The sequence below is a fragment of the Leptodactylus fuscus genome, chromosome 4 (assembly GCF_031893055.1).
Source record: "Leptodactylus fuscus isolate aLepFus1 chromosome 4, aLepFus1.hap2, whole genome shotgun sequence".
Lineage (NCBI taxonomy): Eukaryota > Metazoa > Chordata > Amphibia > Anura > Leptodactylidae > Leptodactylus > Leptodactylus fuscus.
In genome coordinates, this window is record NC_134268.1 from 212,378,251 (window position 1) to 212,395,522 (window position 17,272).

General features: G+C 44.5%; 1 protein-coding gene across 2 annotated transcripts; it reads right to left on the bottom strand.

Annotated features, from left to right (window-relative positions):
* Positions 1–10,535: 10,535 nt before the first annotated feature.
* Positions 10,536–16,054, bottom strand: LOC142200982 (sterile alpha motif domain-containing protein 9-like). 2 transcript variants are annotated; one of them, XM_075271762.1, is made up of 2 exons: positions 15,766–16,054; positions 10,536–15,000 (listed from the first exon to the last, which is right to left on the bottom strand). In XM_075271762.1, the coding sequence occupies exons 1-2, from the start codon at positions 16,033–16,035 to the stop codon at positions 10,546–10,548; spliced, it is 4,725 nt and encodes a 1,574-aa protein (XP_075127863.1). In that variant the 5' UTR covers positions 16,036–16,054; the 3' UTR covers positions 10,536–10,545. The 2 variants fall into 2 exon arrangements, with proteins under 2 accessions (XP_075127863.1, XP_075127865.1); XM_075271764.1 differs by having other exon boundaries at positions 10,536–14,879; positions 15,669–16,054.
* Between the last annotated feature and the right edge of the window lie 1,218 nt (positions 16,055–17,272).

Below are 17,272 nucleotides of genomic sequence, written 5' to 3' on the forward strand. Positions count from 1 at the left end.
CTCCACCATGAATTTGCCCAAACTGGGCTGTTTAGAGGCTCCCTCCACCATGAATTTGCCCAAACTGGGCTGGTTAGAGGCTCCCTCCACCATGAATTGGTCCAAACTGGGGTTTTTAGAGGCTCCCTCCACCATGAATTGGTCCAAACTGGGGTGGTTAGAGGCTCCCTCCACCATTAATTGGTCCAAACTGGGCTGGTTAGAGGCTCCCTCCACCATTAATTGGTCCAAACTGGGCTGGTTAGAGGCTCCCTCCACCATGAATTTGCCCAAACTGGGCTGTTTAGAGGCTCCCTCCACCATGAATTTGCCCAAACTGGGCTGGTTAGAGGCTCCCTCCACCATGAATTGGTCCAAACTGGGGTTTTTAGAGGCTCCCTCCACCATGAATTGGTCCAAACTGGGGTTTTTAGAGGCTCCCTCCACCATGAATTGGTCCAAACTGGGGTGGTTAGAGGCTCCCTCCACCATTAATTGGTCCAAACTGGGCTGGTTAGAGGCTCCCTCCACCATTAATTGGTCCAAACTGGGCTGGTTAGAGGCTCCCTCCACCATGAATTTGCCCAAACTGGGCTGTTTAGAGGCTCCCTCCACCATGAATTTGCCCAAACTGGGCTGGTTAGAGGCTCCCTCCACCATGAATTGGTCCAAACTGGGGTTTTTAGAGGCTCCCTCCACCATGAATTGGTCCAAACTGGGGTGGTTAGAGGCTCCCTCCACCATTAATTGGTCCAAACTGGGCTGGTTAGAGGCTCCCTCCACCATGAATTGGTCCAAACTGGGGTTTTTAGAGGCTCCCTCCACCATGAATTGGTCCAAACTTGGCTGTTTAGAGGCTCCCTCCACCATTAATTGGTCCAAACTGGGCTGGTTAGAGGCTCCCTCCACCATGAATTGGTCCAAACTGGGGTTTTTAGAGGCTCCCTCCACCATGAATTTGCCCAAACTGGGCTGTTTAGAGGCTCCCTCCACCATGAATTGGTCCAAACTGGGTTTTTTAGAGGCTCCCTCCACCATGAATTGGTCCAAACTTGGCTGTTTAGAGGCTCCCTCCACCATTAATTGGTCCAAACTGGGCTGGTTAGAGGCTCCCTCCACCATGAATTGGTCCAAACTGGGTTTTTTAGAGGCTCCCTCCACCATGAATTTGCCCAAACTGGGCTGTTTAGAGGCTCCCTCCACCATGAATTGGTCCAAACTGGGTTTTTTAGAGGCTCCCTCCACCATGAATTGGTCCAAACTGGGCTGGTTAGAGGCTCCCTCCACCATGAATTGGTCCAAACTGGGGTGGTTAGAGGCTCCCTCCACCATTAATTGGTCCAAACTGGGCTGGTTAGAGGCTCCCTCCACCATTAATTGGTCCAAACTGGGCTGGTTAGAGGCTCCCTCCACCATGAATTTGCCCAAACTGGGCTGGTTAGAGGCTCCCTCCACCATGAATTGGTCCAAACTGGGTTTTTTAGAGGCTCCCTCCACCATGAATTTGCCCAAACTGGGCTGGTTAGAGGCTCCCTCCACCATGAATTGGTCCAAACTGGGGTTTTTAGAGGCTCCCTCCACCATGAATTTGCCCAAACTCTGCTGGTTAGAGGCTCAATCCACCCTGATTTTCAAAACAAATGTTGGTGCCAACCTCAACTTACTACAAGGGCCAAATTCACTGCTGGTGACAAGCTCTCCTCACTGCAAGTGCCAAATACACATGTTTCAAGGTGTTTTCCTACTGTCAGAGAGGTGGTATTGAGTGTGTAAAGTGTGTAGTTGTTAGGCTGTGATGTTGGGGTAATAGAGGGTCTTTGGTGTGTTAGATGCCCCCAGACATGCTTCCCCTGCTGTCCCAGTGTCATTCCAGAGGTGTTGGCATCATTTCCTGGGGTGTCATAGTGGACTTGGTGACCCTCCAGACACGGATTTGGGTTTCCCCCTTAACGAGTATCTGTTCCCCATAGACTATAATGGGGTTCGAAACCCGTTCGAACACACGAACATTGAGCGGCTGTTCGAATCGAATTTCGAACCTCGAACATTTTAGTGTTCGCTCATCTCTATTTATGAGCCATCACCAGCCGTGTCTGCATATCAGCCATCTACTAACTACACTAATTGTTGTAACTGTAACTTGCACAGGGCTGCTGCCTCCCCATCCATGTAAGCAGACATTTCTGTCTTTACTACATTTTTACCTACATATTTTAATACATCTTAAATGTCAGATATAAGCAAAGTGTGAAGGAAGCTTAAGGTGATCTTTACAGTCACTAGCATGGTTGGCAGCACTAGCACAGCACCTGTTTTGGAATTCTCTGCACATTGCCACTGCTACCTGTCAGCCTTTACAGGTTGTATCCTGCAACCTAAATTCATATTCTATTCACAAAACAACACTGACAGAACAAGTAGCTGAAATCTCTAGAGTCTCCCATTCATGTTAAACCTTCTACTAACATGGGAGTGTTTGAATGAATGCACCTCTCATATTTACATGAAGACAGTGGCGTAACTAGGAATGGTGGGGCCCTGTGGCGAACTTTTGACATGCCCCCCCCCCCCAACCGACACCGATGCCCCATAGTGGCCCCTGCACTCAGTATTATGCCCCATAGTGGCCCCTGCACACAGTATTATCCCCCATAGTGGCCCCTGCACACACTATTATCCCCCATAGTGGCCCCTGCACTCAGTATTTTGTCCCATAGTGGCCCCTGCACACAGTATTATGTCCCATAGTGGCCCCTGCACACAGTATTATGTCCCATAGTGGCCCCTGCACACAGTATTATGTCCCATAGTGGCCCCTGCACACAGTATTATCCCCCATAGTGGCCCCTGCACACAGTATTATGTCCCATAGTGGCCCCTGCACACAGTATTATCCCCCATAGTGGCCCCTGCACACAGTATTATCCCCCATAGTGGCCCCTGCACACAGTATTATGTCCCATAGTGGCTCCTGCACACAGTATTATGTCCCATAGTGGCCCCTGCACACAGTATTATTCCCCATAGTAGCCCCTGCACACAGTATTATGTCCCATAGTGGCCCCTGCACACAGTATTATCCCCCATAGTGGCCCCTGCACACAGTATTATCCCCAATAGTAGCCCCTGCACACAGTATTATACCCCATAGTGGCCCCTGCACACAGTATTATCCCCCATAGTGACCCCTGCACACAGTATTATCCCCCATAGTGGCCCCTGCACACAGTATTATGTCCCATAGTGGCCCCTGCACACACTATTATCCCCCATAGTGGCCCCTGCACACAGTATTATGCCCCATAGTGGCCCCTGCACACAGTATTATGTCCCATAGTGCCCCCTGCACACAGTATTATGCCCCATAGTGGCCCCTGCACACAGTATTATGTCCCATAGTGGCCCTTGCACACACTATTATGTCCCATAGTGGCCGCTGCACACAGTATTATGTCCCATAGTGGCTCCTGCACACAGTATTATGTCCCATAGTGGCTCCTGCACAAAGTATTATGCCCCATAGTGGCCCCTGCACACAGTATTATGTCCCATAGTGGCCCCTGCACACAGTATTATGTCCCATAGTGGCCCCTGCACACAGTATTATGTCCCATAGTGGCCCCTGCACACAGCATTATGTCCCATAGTGGCCCCTGCACACAGTATTATCTACCATAGTGGCCCCTGCACACAGTATTATCCCCATAGTGGCCCCTGCACACAGTATTATCCCCCATAGTAGCCCCTTCACACAGTATTATCCCCCATAGTGGCCCCTGCACACAGTATTATACCCCATAGTGGCCCCTGCACACAGTATTATCCCCCATAGTGACCCCTGCACACAGTATTATCCCCCATAGTGGCCCCTGCACACAGTATTATGTCCCATAGTGGCCCCTGCACACACTATTATCCCCCATAGTGGCCCCTGCACACAGTATTATGCCCCATAGTGGCCCCTGCACACAGTATTATGTCCCATAGTGCCCCCTGCACACAGTATTATGCCCCATAGTGGCCCCTGCACACAGTATTATGTCCCATAGTGGCCCCTGCACACAGTATTATGTCCCATAGTGGCCCCTGCACACAGTATTATGTCCCATAGTGGCCCCTGCACACAGTATTATGTCCCATAGTGGCCCCTGCACACAGTATTATCTACCATAGTGGCCCCTGCACACAGTATTATCCCCATAGTGGCCCCTGCACACAGTATTATCCCCCATAGTGGCCCCTGCACACAGTATTATCCCCCATAGTGGCCCCTGCACACAGTATTATCCTCCATAGTGGCCCCTGCACACAGTATTATGTCCCATAGTGACCCCTGCACACAGTATTATGTCCCATAGTGGCCCCTGCACACAGTATTGTGGCCCCTGCACACAGTATTATGTCCCATAGTGGCCCCTGCACACAGTATTGTGGCCCCTGCACACAGTATTATGTCCCATAGTGGCCCCTGCACACACTATTATCCCCCATAGTGGCCCCTGCACACAGTATTATGCCCCATTGTGGCCCCTGCACACAGTATTATGTCCCATAGTGGCTCCTGCACACAGTATTATCCCCCATAGTGGCCCCTGCACACAGTATTATGCCCCATAGTGGCCCCTGCACACAGTATTATGTCCCATAGTGGCTCCTGCACACAGTATTATCCCCCATAGTGGCCCCTGCACACAGTATTATGTCCCATAGTGGCCCCTGCACACAGTATTGTGGCCCTTGCACACAGTATTATGTCCCATAGTGGCCCCTGCACACACTATTATGCCCCATAGTGGCCCCTGCACACAGTATTATGTCCCATTGTGGCCCCTGCACACAGTATTATGTCCCATAGTGGCCCCTGCACACAGTATTATGTCCCATAGTGGCTCCTGCACACAGTATTATCCCCCATAGTGGCCCCTGCACACAGTATTATGTCCCATAGTGGCCCCTGCACACACTATTATCCCCCATAGTGGCCCCTGCACACAGTATTATGCCCCATAGTGGCCCCTGCACACAGTATTATGTCCCATAGTGGCCCCTGCACACAGTATTATGTCCCATAGTGGCCCCTGCACACAGTATTATGTCCCATAGTGGCTCCTGCACACAGTATTATCCCCCATAGTGGCCCCTGCACACAGTATTATTCCCATAGTGGCCCCTGCACACAGTATTGTGGCCCCTGCACACAGTATTATGTCCCATAGTGGCCCCTGCACACACTATTATCCCCCATAGTGGCCCCTGCACACAGTATTATGCCCCATAGTGGCCCCTGCACACAGTATTATGTCCCATAGTGGCTCCTGCACACAGTATTATCCCCCATAGTGGCCCCTGCACACAGTATTATCCCCCATAGTGGCCCCTGCACACAGTATTATCCCCCATAGTGGCCCCTGCACACAGTATTATCCCCCATAGTGGCCCCTGCACACAGTATTATCCCCCATAGTGGCCCCTGCACACAGTATTATGTCCCACTGTGGACACCCATAAACAATTATTATACTCTGGAGTCTTTTCAGACCCCAGAGTATAATAATGGGAGACCCGGGCAATAAAAACATTAAAAAAAAAAATACTGTTGCTTACCTGTCTCCTGGCTCCTATGCTGTCGACCGCCGCTCACGTCCTTCTTTAATGACGCAGGCCGGGTCATGTGACGTCAGACAAAGTAGGACGGAGGGCTGGCAGGAGAGGTAAGTAACAGTGTTTGTTATGTTCTCTTACCTCTCCAGTCCGCTGATCATTATACTCAGGGGTCTGCAAAGACCCCGAGTATAATGATAGTATTTGTGGGGCCCGCGGTGTCATTTACCGATCCCGGCCCAACCAGGGATCGGCAAGTGAATAGGGCCTGTAACGGCCTATTAAAAAAAAAAGCAGTGGTAGCGGCTGTCACCGGGCCCCCTAATGGCCCGGGCCCTGTAGCAGCCGTCTCCGCTACCTCTCCGGTAGTTACACCCCTGCATGAAGACCAGTGGTCACTTTCTTCCAGTGCTGATAGCTTTACTGACTGAAGTTGGAAACTGAAAGAGAGTCATGAACTCATATACTTAATACCATCAGGGGGTTATTTACTTTTCTCTGAGCTTTCTGTTTAGGTGCTTTTTAGCCGGCCTCATGTAAGGCCGAGCTGTAACCACTATTGAAAAAATGTATAATCATTATTAGGACAGTACTGTATACGGTATATTTCCAGCAGAGCGGGCCCCTCGTAAGAGGGACTATTATAGGGCTAAAGACTTATTCTATGCACAGCCATAATGTCTCACACACACAGCCTTTCACTGCCATGCTACATTTTATTTATTAATGCTCCTGCCCCCTGCTTGGTACTATCAGTGTTATGTAATGTTATCATGAAGGGTCTGTTGTTTAAGACTTTATATTCCACATATAAACATTAAACCCAATCTGAACAAAGATGTTAACTGGGGGGAGGGGGAGCTACACAATAGCAGAAACATGTGGCACAGCAGGGAACTAGCAAACTGTACTACAACTTTGTAAGCTTGCTACTATCGGTGACTTAGCAAGTTCTGCCAGGCCAATTACAAAAGTATTTTGCAAGGGCCTCTCTCTACCACATGTGCAATCCTTCCTCTCCTGGGGACAAGATTAAGCTGAACCACATAAACTATCATCTAAGTCAGGGGTGCTCACACTTTGTCAGCGTGTGAGCTACTGTATTACATGAACAAGTTGAAAGATCTACTACCCACTTTTTGCGGGCGGGGCCTGGGTGGGCCTGTGGGCTGGGCGAACCTATGGGCGGGACTGCGTTCTGTGGGCAGGGCCGGACATGTGGGCAGGGGCTTGTGGAGTGTGAAAGCAGGAGACAGCGGAGTTCTGTGGCCGCCCAGGGATCCCAGCTGTCTGCTTGCTCACAGCGCAGGCTGAGAGTTATCTCTGGACACTGGCAGGCTGGGGCTCCATCCCTAAGAGCGGCCTGCAAGTGTCGGGAGTGCCTGTTCACAGCGCAGGCTGAGAGTCGACTCTCAGCCTGCACTGTGAACAAGCAGACACCAGGGATCCCTGGCTGCATCCCGCGATCGACCCATACGTCCATTGCGATTTATAGGTAGATCGCGATCGACGTATTGGGCACTCCTGATCTAAGTGTTTTCGCCATTTAGAAGCAGAAAACATTAGAGGAGGGGGGAAGCTAGCCAGCCGGCTCTTGGGCATCTGGAAGCTGTTATAAGTGGAAAAGGAGCCCCTGTACTGGTGCCTCGCTCAAGTGGAGCAGGGGGGGGGGGACCAGCCAGCTTGCTTACCCTTTCCCTTACCTTGATTTGATGCGACAGCTCATTGAGCTGCTGATGCCGGCTGGCTGCTCCTTGTTCCTGGTCTTGTAGATCCTGCCAGCGCCAGGGCCGGCTTGGCCTTACCTCTGAGCATGTCTCCTGTCCTTAATTTGCTTTGCAGGAATCCAAGAGAACTACCCCGCCCAGTGCTGCCCTGAATAAGCCTGTGGGCGGACCACCCCCTCCCCGAGCCACCAATAAATGGAAAGCCCCTTGAGGGGAACGGGGAAGGGAAAACCGTGGACATACGACCGCTCAATATCCAGCTAGCTTATGCAGCCAGCCGGCTTGTAATAGGGTGACTAGTAATACAGAGCCCCCCTCACAGGCCCATAGCAACCAATCAGAGCTCAGCTTTCACTTTACCTCAGCAGCTTCAGTGAGGAAAGCTCCCTGTATAGTGAGCAAAGAATTTTTAGTGATAATTTAGTTCAAACAAATGGCCGACAAACTCCATGTGTCGTAGTGTGAAAGGATGCAAGTCACTACAATGTCAATGAATGTAAATACATAAAAGATAAGTAGTCATTCCTATGCCATGGGTTCCTGCAAAACACATCGGAGTCCAATGCTCAGGCTCAAGCAAAAGGTCTCTCTTACTACTACCCACTGGTATTAAAAGTGTTTACTCTCAGAGAGAGCGCCCCCCTCTGTCTGTGATCCTAACAGGTTAACACATTGCAGTCTAGGGTGGAGTAGCTCCTATAGCGTTACATTGTTATATGGACCATCATACCTCCATTACTGAGAGGGAGAGGCTCGTATGTGTAGAGCCTACCCTAAGCCTGAGTTCACACAGAGTTTTTTGGCCAGGAATCTGCCTCAAAATCCTGACCAAAAAACGCCTTACCATACAGTCCTATGTAATCTTTTTTTTTTTTTTCTGCTCGCGGAAAAAGGTTGCCATATTCTGACACCCATAATTTTTATTTTTTTTATATAATATTTCTGTGTACAGGGATATATAGGGTGTCTTTATTTGCGGGACGGGGTGTACTTTTGTAGTTATACTATTTTGCAGAATGTCTATTGTTCTGATGATTTTATTTGAAATTTTATCAGAGGCATAACACAAAAAAACGGAGGTTGAACACTTTAGATTTTATTTTTTCCCTGCTATGATGTTCACCGTATGGGAAAAATATTTTTTTATTTTTGTAGACCGGGCGTTTTCAGACACAGGGATACCTAATGTGTATGTGTATCACAGTCATTTTGTACTTTTATATATATAAATAGGGAAAGGAGGGATTTACAGCTTTTAATTCTTTTTTTTTTTTATTCTTTTATAATCAGGGGGGGGGGGGATACGATCACTAATGCAATGCAAAATACTGGCTGCATAAAGCAGCCTGCAATACAGATGAATAGGAGACAAGCCTAGAAGTCTTCAATAGGCAGTCATGACAACAGGACAACAGCCCACTCCGGGTGCTAGCGATCCATGGCAAAATGGCCATTTGTCTATTTTTATTTATTTATTTTAAAAAAATTTCCCGCTACCGCATTCATCCTATGGGATAAATACTTTTATATTTTAATAATTTGGGCATTTTTGAGCACTGGAGACCTGAAGTATTTGCGGAGCGATTTGAACTTTTGTATTTTTTTGTTTGCTTTTATACTTTTAGGCTAAGGCCCCACTCTGTGTTATTGAGTCAAAGCCAAGAATGGTTACAAAAGCAATGGGAAATATATAGGAAGTTCTTGTATTTTTGCCTTCTCCTCAATCCACTTCTGTCTTTGGCTGACAGAACCGCAGCAAAATCTTCTATAAAAAAAAAAGTTGCATTTCTGCAATGTGGGTCTCAGGGGTGAACCATTTGTTTCTGCCACCTGAGGCAGGCGTTAGAAAGCCCCCCCCCTTCCCTGGAGGAGGGGGGTGGGGCCACATGGATGGGCGGGGCCGAGCGGAGCGAGCGTCTTTAGCAGGCAGGGAGAGGACCTGCTCTCTGCCTGAGCCTGAGGGGCCTCCCCAATCCACCTCTCAGTGACGGTGACCCTAAGCCAGTCCAGGACAGCTTGTCCTGGACTGGCTTAGGTCAGCAAAAATGCCGCCCTCCCCGGGGCCCTGGCATAGCGCCGCCTGAAGCGGTCGCTTCAGGTCGCCTCATGGGAGGTGCAGCGCTGGTGGGTCTTCAGCCTTAAAATTTTTTTCTTTTCAGACCCCTTAGAGACCTTGAACCCTGATTGCTCATACTATACACTGCAATACATTATAATATTTGTAGTAAAATCCATTTCCTTTTATTACAGGCATTAATAGGCTCTTGGCTGTGATGGAACTGATAGCGGAGGGTGCTGAACCCGCCGTATATGAGCTCTCTCCATATAGCCCCTCATGACCAATGGCGTAAATGGTCGCTAAGAGGATAATTAAATAATAATAATAATGAAATGCTCATATCATATCATAATGTTATGGGGAACTCTCCAACAATATCTCCAAGGAATCAGAGAAGGACATATCCATTTATTGATTCACTGCTGCTATCAGTAATGATTGATGAGGATTATTAGGCGGGGGGTGGGTTAGGCACTGCAAAATCTATGGTTGTGTGAATGCGGGATTAGCATAAGGATGGGCTTTATGGTAACTAGGCTTGTGTTGTGTTAGGGTAAGTTCACACGGAGACCTCCTCAGGTTCTGGTCCAAAATACGAGTAGCTGCGACTGGATGCCGGTCGCACATTCTACTCCAGATTAGGACAAAATGAATGGGCCTAGTCGGAAGGGAGTGTCTACAGGCGGATGTGGCGAGGCGAATACACCTGAAGAATGAGCATTTCGCTTCTTTTTTGTTCCGACTCCCGAAAAAAAAAAACTGACCGGCTCCAGTCGTCTTTTTGGTTAGGATTTTGAGGCAAATATAGCTTCAAAATCCTGACCAAAAAACCCCGTGTGAACTTACCCTCAGTGCTCGGCTGTTTTCTTATAGATACAATTATAGGAAATCAACATTTATGTCTCAATGACACACAGAACAGATTGCAAACAATCAAGTATTTTTTCTGAATATGTAATGCAAGCTATAATTTCATTAAGATTACAACATGTTAAAACATTCTTGGAAGTTTGTTGTACTGTGTAGCTGCAAATTTCTACATATAAAAGTTAACTGCAAAGGTGTAACTAGTGCACTTGCGAGACACATTACTATTACAGACATGTACTGTCTTTGGTCAGAGACTTAAAATTTTCACATGGTGCACTGCTAAACAGAACAGGTAATTCAACAAGTTGTTCATATGCTTTCTATGTTATATGCAATTGGCCCATTGACTGAAAATCCCAAGTAGAAAGTCACTCGCTCAATACTTCTGCCACTTCTAAGCTGCCCGAGATACACAGGACGAACCGGAATCTTGATTTTATTGCCGCACTCCACATAGATCACGTCCGCTTCAGCTCTGCCATGTACAAGCAGTAGGAGATCTTTAATCTCTTTCTTCTTCCAGATCTCTCCACTTAGCCACAGGGAATTTAAATCAGATATTGGTTGATCAGATTTTGAAAAGACTCGATCAATTTTTCCTTTGTGAATGAGCCTTTTTAAGCCAGCCTGTTCACCCAGATAGAATTGCGCTAAGGGCTGCTTGGTTCGATACATGTGCCTGTAATTGCCACTGAAAGCTTGCTTCATGGAGATGACATATTTTTCTATGAGCTCAGAATTGGAATCCAGTTGGTGAAGGTTTTTGGGCCAAAAAAGTAGTGAGGCCAAGAAATAGGGTTCTGGGTATTTGTGGTGAAGCCCAATATTCTTCATGATCTCTTGTAGATGCTTTTCTAATGTTTCCACTGATTTAATCTCAGGAGATTTTGGAGAAATGCAATGAAGTACAATATTTGCCAAGATGAAATTTTGTCTGTCTCTAAGAAGCATCTTTGAATCTTGTGTTGGGTTTTCTAATATATAAGTGTATGCTTTAACAATGTTCTGCATCTTTCCAGCATCTTTCCTAGCATCTTTCCCATGGTCTGTGAGATATTCTAAGATTCCTGAGAACCTATCCGCATTGTACTTTTCCAAACATGCCCTGTACTGCTCTATACGTAAAGGAACGCTCTTCTTTCTTTGGATTTCCTCATTGGTCATCTGCGTTATATCATAATAATCACAGAAATGTTTATTATATGTTCTACGATGTCTGGTGACTATTTCACGTATATAAAGTTCAGAGTTTTCCTTATTTATAGTCTTTTGCCTCATGTACACAAAATAATCTTGGAAGAAATCAAACGCTTTTTTCAAACAATCTTTTAGTTTCATTAGAAATGGTCGATGGTCACTGAGAACATTAATGAACCCCTCATAACCTTTGCTGACATTGTCCACTGAGATATCCCATCTACCAGACAAGTACTGTCTCAAGTGTTTTCTAGATAGACTGTCATTTGACTTTAACCATGGTAAATTCAGAATCTCTACTGTATATAAGCAGACTTCAATCTGACCCAGATACCCTGCTGTATTGTACACACTGTAATGTCTAGACTTGGAGCTTTCATATTGAGATCTCTCAGTTTCTGTCTTTTCTGTTTGTTCCTGACACTCCTTGAAGGCTTTTGATGCAGTATATGCAGTTTTTAGTAGGTCATCAAATTCTTCTGGTGATATGGGATTATCTTTGTTTATTGCTTCCATCATAGATTTTAACTTGCTCTTGTAGATCTGACCCAAGGTATCTAAAATAAAGGAGTTTGTAGGTGCAATGCGTACTGCTTTGTTTGCCCAATCTAAGGCATCGCTGAAGTTCTTTTCTCTAATGTAGAAGTGTCTTGCTAATGCTTGAACTATAAAGGGGTTCTGGTTAAATCGCTCTGCACCTTCTTTTAGAACCTTTTCTACTGTTGGGCTTTTCTCAGCCTTTTGTATTTCCTCAATTAAAGGGGAAAACAATGTATCCGTTTCATCTCCATGTTCCTTCCGATGTCTTGTGAGTAGCATACTTTGCATGTTTTTCATTAAAATGTCCCTGCCAATTCCAGTATCATAGAACACATTGGTTTGCAACAAGTCTAACATTATACTACTCTGCTGTATCTTATATGTGCTCTGTAACTCCTCTATACATTGACGTGCGATCAGTGGGTGGATTATTCGCAGTCCTTCATATCTCCCATATTCTTCCATTTCTGTGCGAATAAATATTGTGGAGTAAGAGCCCACGGTGTCTTCAATGCTTTCCGGAAGCCAGGGTGTTTTTTTTGCCGCTATACCAAGAAACTCCTCACACATAGATACAGAAATGGTTGAATCTTTTACATATTTGTTAAGAAGGGCAAGAAAGGAAATGAGTCTGGTTGTCTTACTTGCAGTTTTTAAGCCCTTTAGGATATTTCTTACTGTGTTTTCAATGTAGCTCTCATCAAAGTTGTTTTTCATGATCATAAATGAGTAGAAGTTATCTGGGTTTCCATGTTGCTTTTCAATTTCTTTTAATTTTGTTTCAAAAGCTCTTTGTTCCTCTTTGGAAAGTTTATATGTCAAAGCAACGCTGCCTGGATTGGATTTTGCTCTTTCCTCGGGGTCCTGAGATCTCACACAGTTTAATATGATCACAACTGGGGTCTCGTATCTTATATGTCGTTCTGCAATTGCTGATCGGATGTCATTCTGTAAAGCATATACACTTTCCTCATCTTCATAATCATCCACAAACAGTAAGACTCGATAAAATTCATTGTTATTTGGTAATCCATGAACTGCCAAGCTGACCACCTCCTTTGCGATATCTAAAAAGTTATCAGTTATTTGGTTTAATGTAGCACAGCGGAATTTCTCTCGCAGTTCCCAGAGGACATGCATTGCTGTTGTGGTCCCTCCACATCCAGGGTGATGAAAGAGAGTAATAATCTTTACACTTCTTTGTTTCTCAGTTATGGACCAAGATTCTATCTTTTCTTTCAATTCCGCCTGGATGTCTCTTTTGATAAATTGTCCAGTGTGATGTCTGGATGAGAAATAGAAATTCCACCATGTTGCCTTCCCTCCTCTATAAAAATGTTCTTCATGTTCCTCCATAAATGTTTTAAATCTATCTTTATTTTTCTCAATTTCTGTATCCTGACATTCATTTACACAAAGAATATCTAAAGAGGTCATAAGGTCTTCATCTTTTCTATGTAAAATGACTGTGGAACCATTGAGTGATGGTAAGAAGCGACTAGCTGAACGGGTGGTAGATTTTAGTTTAAGAATTGTCCCATTCAGATCTTCAATGCCCAGGTTATAAATGCATCTCTCTTCCATCTCCTCCTCACTTACTATTTTTACTTGCAAATCTTTCCATCTCTGAAAAGTTTCTTCACTTCCACAAATACATAAGATGTCATTCATACCTTTAAGCTTCTGGAAAAATGCACTGAAAACATCAATCATAGGGTCTGCGGGATCCTCAACAGTAGAAAGTAACAAAAACACAACTAGAAATTTTCCTGGTTCCATTATGTCTTTCCTGGAAAAAAAGCTAATCAGTTTCCTGACATCATCTGCTTTCTCCCGTTGCCACTTCCTATAAGTTAGTGGTTTGTAGTCCTCACTTTCAAGATCAAGTCGACCATTACAGAAAACCCAGCTGGGCTGTTGATATAGTTTAAGTTCATCGATATTTTCCTGCGTGACATTTTCCAGTTTTTGGTACTGATGAGGAAAATGTAAATTTGGATTCCTCTTTTCTTTGTAGACTTTACATAAACCATTTGTGACTGACTCTGGATCAAAGTCGAGAATAGCAAACCAGTTTATTTCCTGAATGAAGCCTAAATGCCCCATATGGGATTTATGGCATTTATTAGCAACCAAAATGTACCATTTATACAAGGAACTATCCAATGAGCCTCGGTTTCCTGTTAGTAAACTAGCAAGTTTAGAGCCTTCGACTTCGTTACACTTTATCTTTTCTGTTCTCTTGTCTTCTGCTCTTTTTCTATCATCATCCCTAGATATTATTTCAGATTTTAACCTGGGATTTTTTTGAAGATCTGGCAAAATGTCTTTGGAATTCCCCCCATCTCGAAGAAAACATTTATTTTTCCAGGTTTTGTCTTCAAAACTATAATGTGATGTTTCAAATATTTGTGAGTTACAGTGAGCATGCTCGGGAACCACATCTACTTCTATAACAACTAAATCAGAGTGTTCTGAATTAGTGTTATAGTCACGTAGGACACTGACAAAACGGGGTGGACGAATGCATTTTTTTGCTATATGTAATTGATTTTTTCGAAAGTATTTCTTCATCATATCATTAATATACTTGACATAAGTCTCACTGTTGTCTACAGGAACACCAATAATTTGTCCATGTGGGTCGTCTAACACTCCAAAATGGATGGTTCCATTTGTCCGTGCATTCATACATGCAGCTGCAAACTTAAAGACTTCATTGCAGAATTTCATCTTTATCTTTTCTTCTTCGATACCTTCTATGTTGTTAAACCCTTTGTATTCATGAATTGGGTCTATATAATTAGATGTGCCTGACTCAGATGGAAGAAGATGGTTTTTAGGATAGGATTTGCTTTTATGAATTGTATCGAAGGGGTAAGGTGTTACTCTTACAAAACTTGGACCTTTACCAGAGCTGTTTGGTTGAGATCTCTCTAACCCTTCGTGTAGAGTTTCTTCTATTTTGATATTATTTGGTTCTATGTTATCTAATGGTGTTACAGAATTCGTTTGCTCTGTTTGTTGCTCACTTACAATACTTGTACAGATTTGTACAATGTCTTTGGGTTGTGTTTGGGTTGTGTCAGACTCAGATGGAAAATGATGTTTGTTAGGATAGGATTCACTTTCAGGGATTGTATCAAATGGATAAGGTGTTACTTGTACAAAACTTTGACCATTATTAGAGTGGATTCCTTGAGGCCTCTCTATTCGTTTGGGTAGAGTTTCTTCTATTTTGAAAGTGGATTGTACATTACCCAATGGTGTTACAGAATTAGTTTGCTCTGTTTGTTGCTCACTTACAATACTTGTACAGAGTTGTGCAATGTCTTTGGGTTGTGTTTGGGTTGTGCCAGACTCAGATGGTAAATGATGTTTGTTAGGATAGGATTCACTTTCATGGATTGTATCAAATGGGTAAGGTGTTACTTGTACAAAACTTTGACCATTATCAGAGTGGGTTCCTTCACGACTCTCTATTCCTTTGGGTAGAGTTTCTTCTATTTTGACAGTTGATTGTACATTACCTAATGATGTTACAGAATTAGTTTGCTCTGTTTGTTGCTCACTTACAATATTTGTACAGATTTGTGCAATGTCTTTGGGTTGTGTTTGGGTTGTGCCTGATTCAGATGGAAGAAGATGTTTTTTAGGATGGGATTCACTTTCATTTATTCGTATAAAACTTTGACCATCATCAGAGCTGTTTGCTTCAGGATACTCTATTCCTTGTGGTGGAGTTTCTTTTGATTTGACATTATTTGATTTTGCGTTCCCTAATGGTGTTACAGAATTGTTTTGCTCTGTTTGTACAATGTCTTTAGGTTGTGCAGCAAGTTCCTTTAGGCTATAGACTAATAAGCAGGCAGGTCCTTGTTTAATTCCCATATCGCAGAAGTCTTTTTTAGTTAATATCTTTAGGATGTTTCCATTCACATCTTCATTGTATAGAATGTCAGCAATGTCAGGGCCAAGTTTTAGTTTTCCAGTAACCCATAATTTGACATGACCTCTTGTCCATTCATCTATACTGGTAGGCAGATTCGATAAATCATCCATTTTGAAGCTATGACTGTAGAAATTCCTAAAAATAAAAATAAATGTTTTAAAGGTAAAGATAAAGGATATTATTCATATATAAAGCAATAGTAATTTCAGCACCATTCACCTAAATGTTCTAATTCTACTGGTTCGCAAGTCCCTGTAACTGCTTTGAACATTTTGTTGCACATTTGGCAGTAGGGCAAAGGGGTTCATACCTTAGGCCTGGTTTGCATCTGCATTCAGTATTTCATTTGGGGTGTCTGCTTGGGTACCCCCAAACGGAATACCAAACGAATTGACAATCAGTGAGCTTATGAAAGCAAATGAACCGCTCAGGCCATAATGGGGTCCGTGTGTTTTCCGTGCGGTGTCTGCACGAGTCATGCAGAGAGGAAAGTAGTTAACTGAGTACTTTTCGATCAGTGAAAAACCTGCGATGGGTTGTTGTGGAAACCTGGAGTAAAGCTGGGTGTAACAGTGTAATCCACAGCACCCTGCCCCTTTAAGCTGACCTACAGCAGTGAAGAAAAGTGGCAGGGTTGTTTTGGAAACCTGGAGTAAAGCTGTGTGTATGTCGAGACTAAGTGCCTGCAAGCTTTGATTGGCTGATAAGGGACATGTGGCAGTGTTTATGGCTAGAGATGAGCGAGTACTGTTCGGATCAGCCGATCCGAACAGCATGCTCGCATAGAAATGAATGGACGTAGCCGGCACGCAGGGGGTTAAGCAGCCGGCCGCCGTCAAAGCGGAAATACCAGGTGCATCCATTCATTTCTATGGAGCGTGCTGTTCGGATTGGCTGATCCGAACAGTACTTGCTCATCTCTATTTATGGCAGCTAAAATATGAATGAAGACTTTCAGGCTTGTATTGGCAAATGCAGGTCATTTTTTGGGAATAGCGTATCTAGATACAGTACGTCCTAGAGAGTGGAGACCCAGCATAAAACCTTCCAGACACCTGATGTACCTGTGTGCCAAATTAGGTTAGGATCAGTCCAGTTGTTTGCTCGTGCATAAAGAACAGACAGAAACTCATTTTTCTATATATCCTATTAATATTATAAATGTGAAAGTTTGTGAGTTTGTGGGTTTGTGTGTTTGGATGTTTGCATGTTCGGATGTTTGTTCCTCAATCACGGAAAAACCGCTCCACCGATTTGGCTGAAATTTTCCACAAACATAGTCATTACACTCGATTAAACAATAGGCTACTTTTCGTCACAATAGCGCACATACGTTTGTGCCAGGAC

Excerpts from the sequence above, each read along its gene's own strand:
- LOC142200982 (XM_075271762.1), bottom strand. The coding sequence starts at position 16,035 with ATGGATGATTTATCGAATCTGCCTACCAGTATAGATGAATGGACAAGA. Across the intron at positions 15,001-15,765 it reads AAACAGAGCAAAACAATTCT|CAACAAACAGAGCAAACGAA; the intron begins GTAACACCATTA and ends ATTGTAAGTGAG.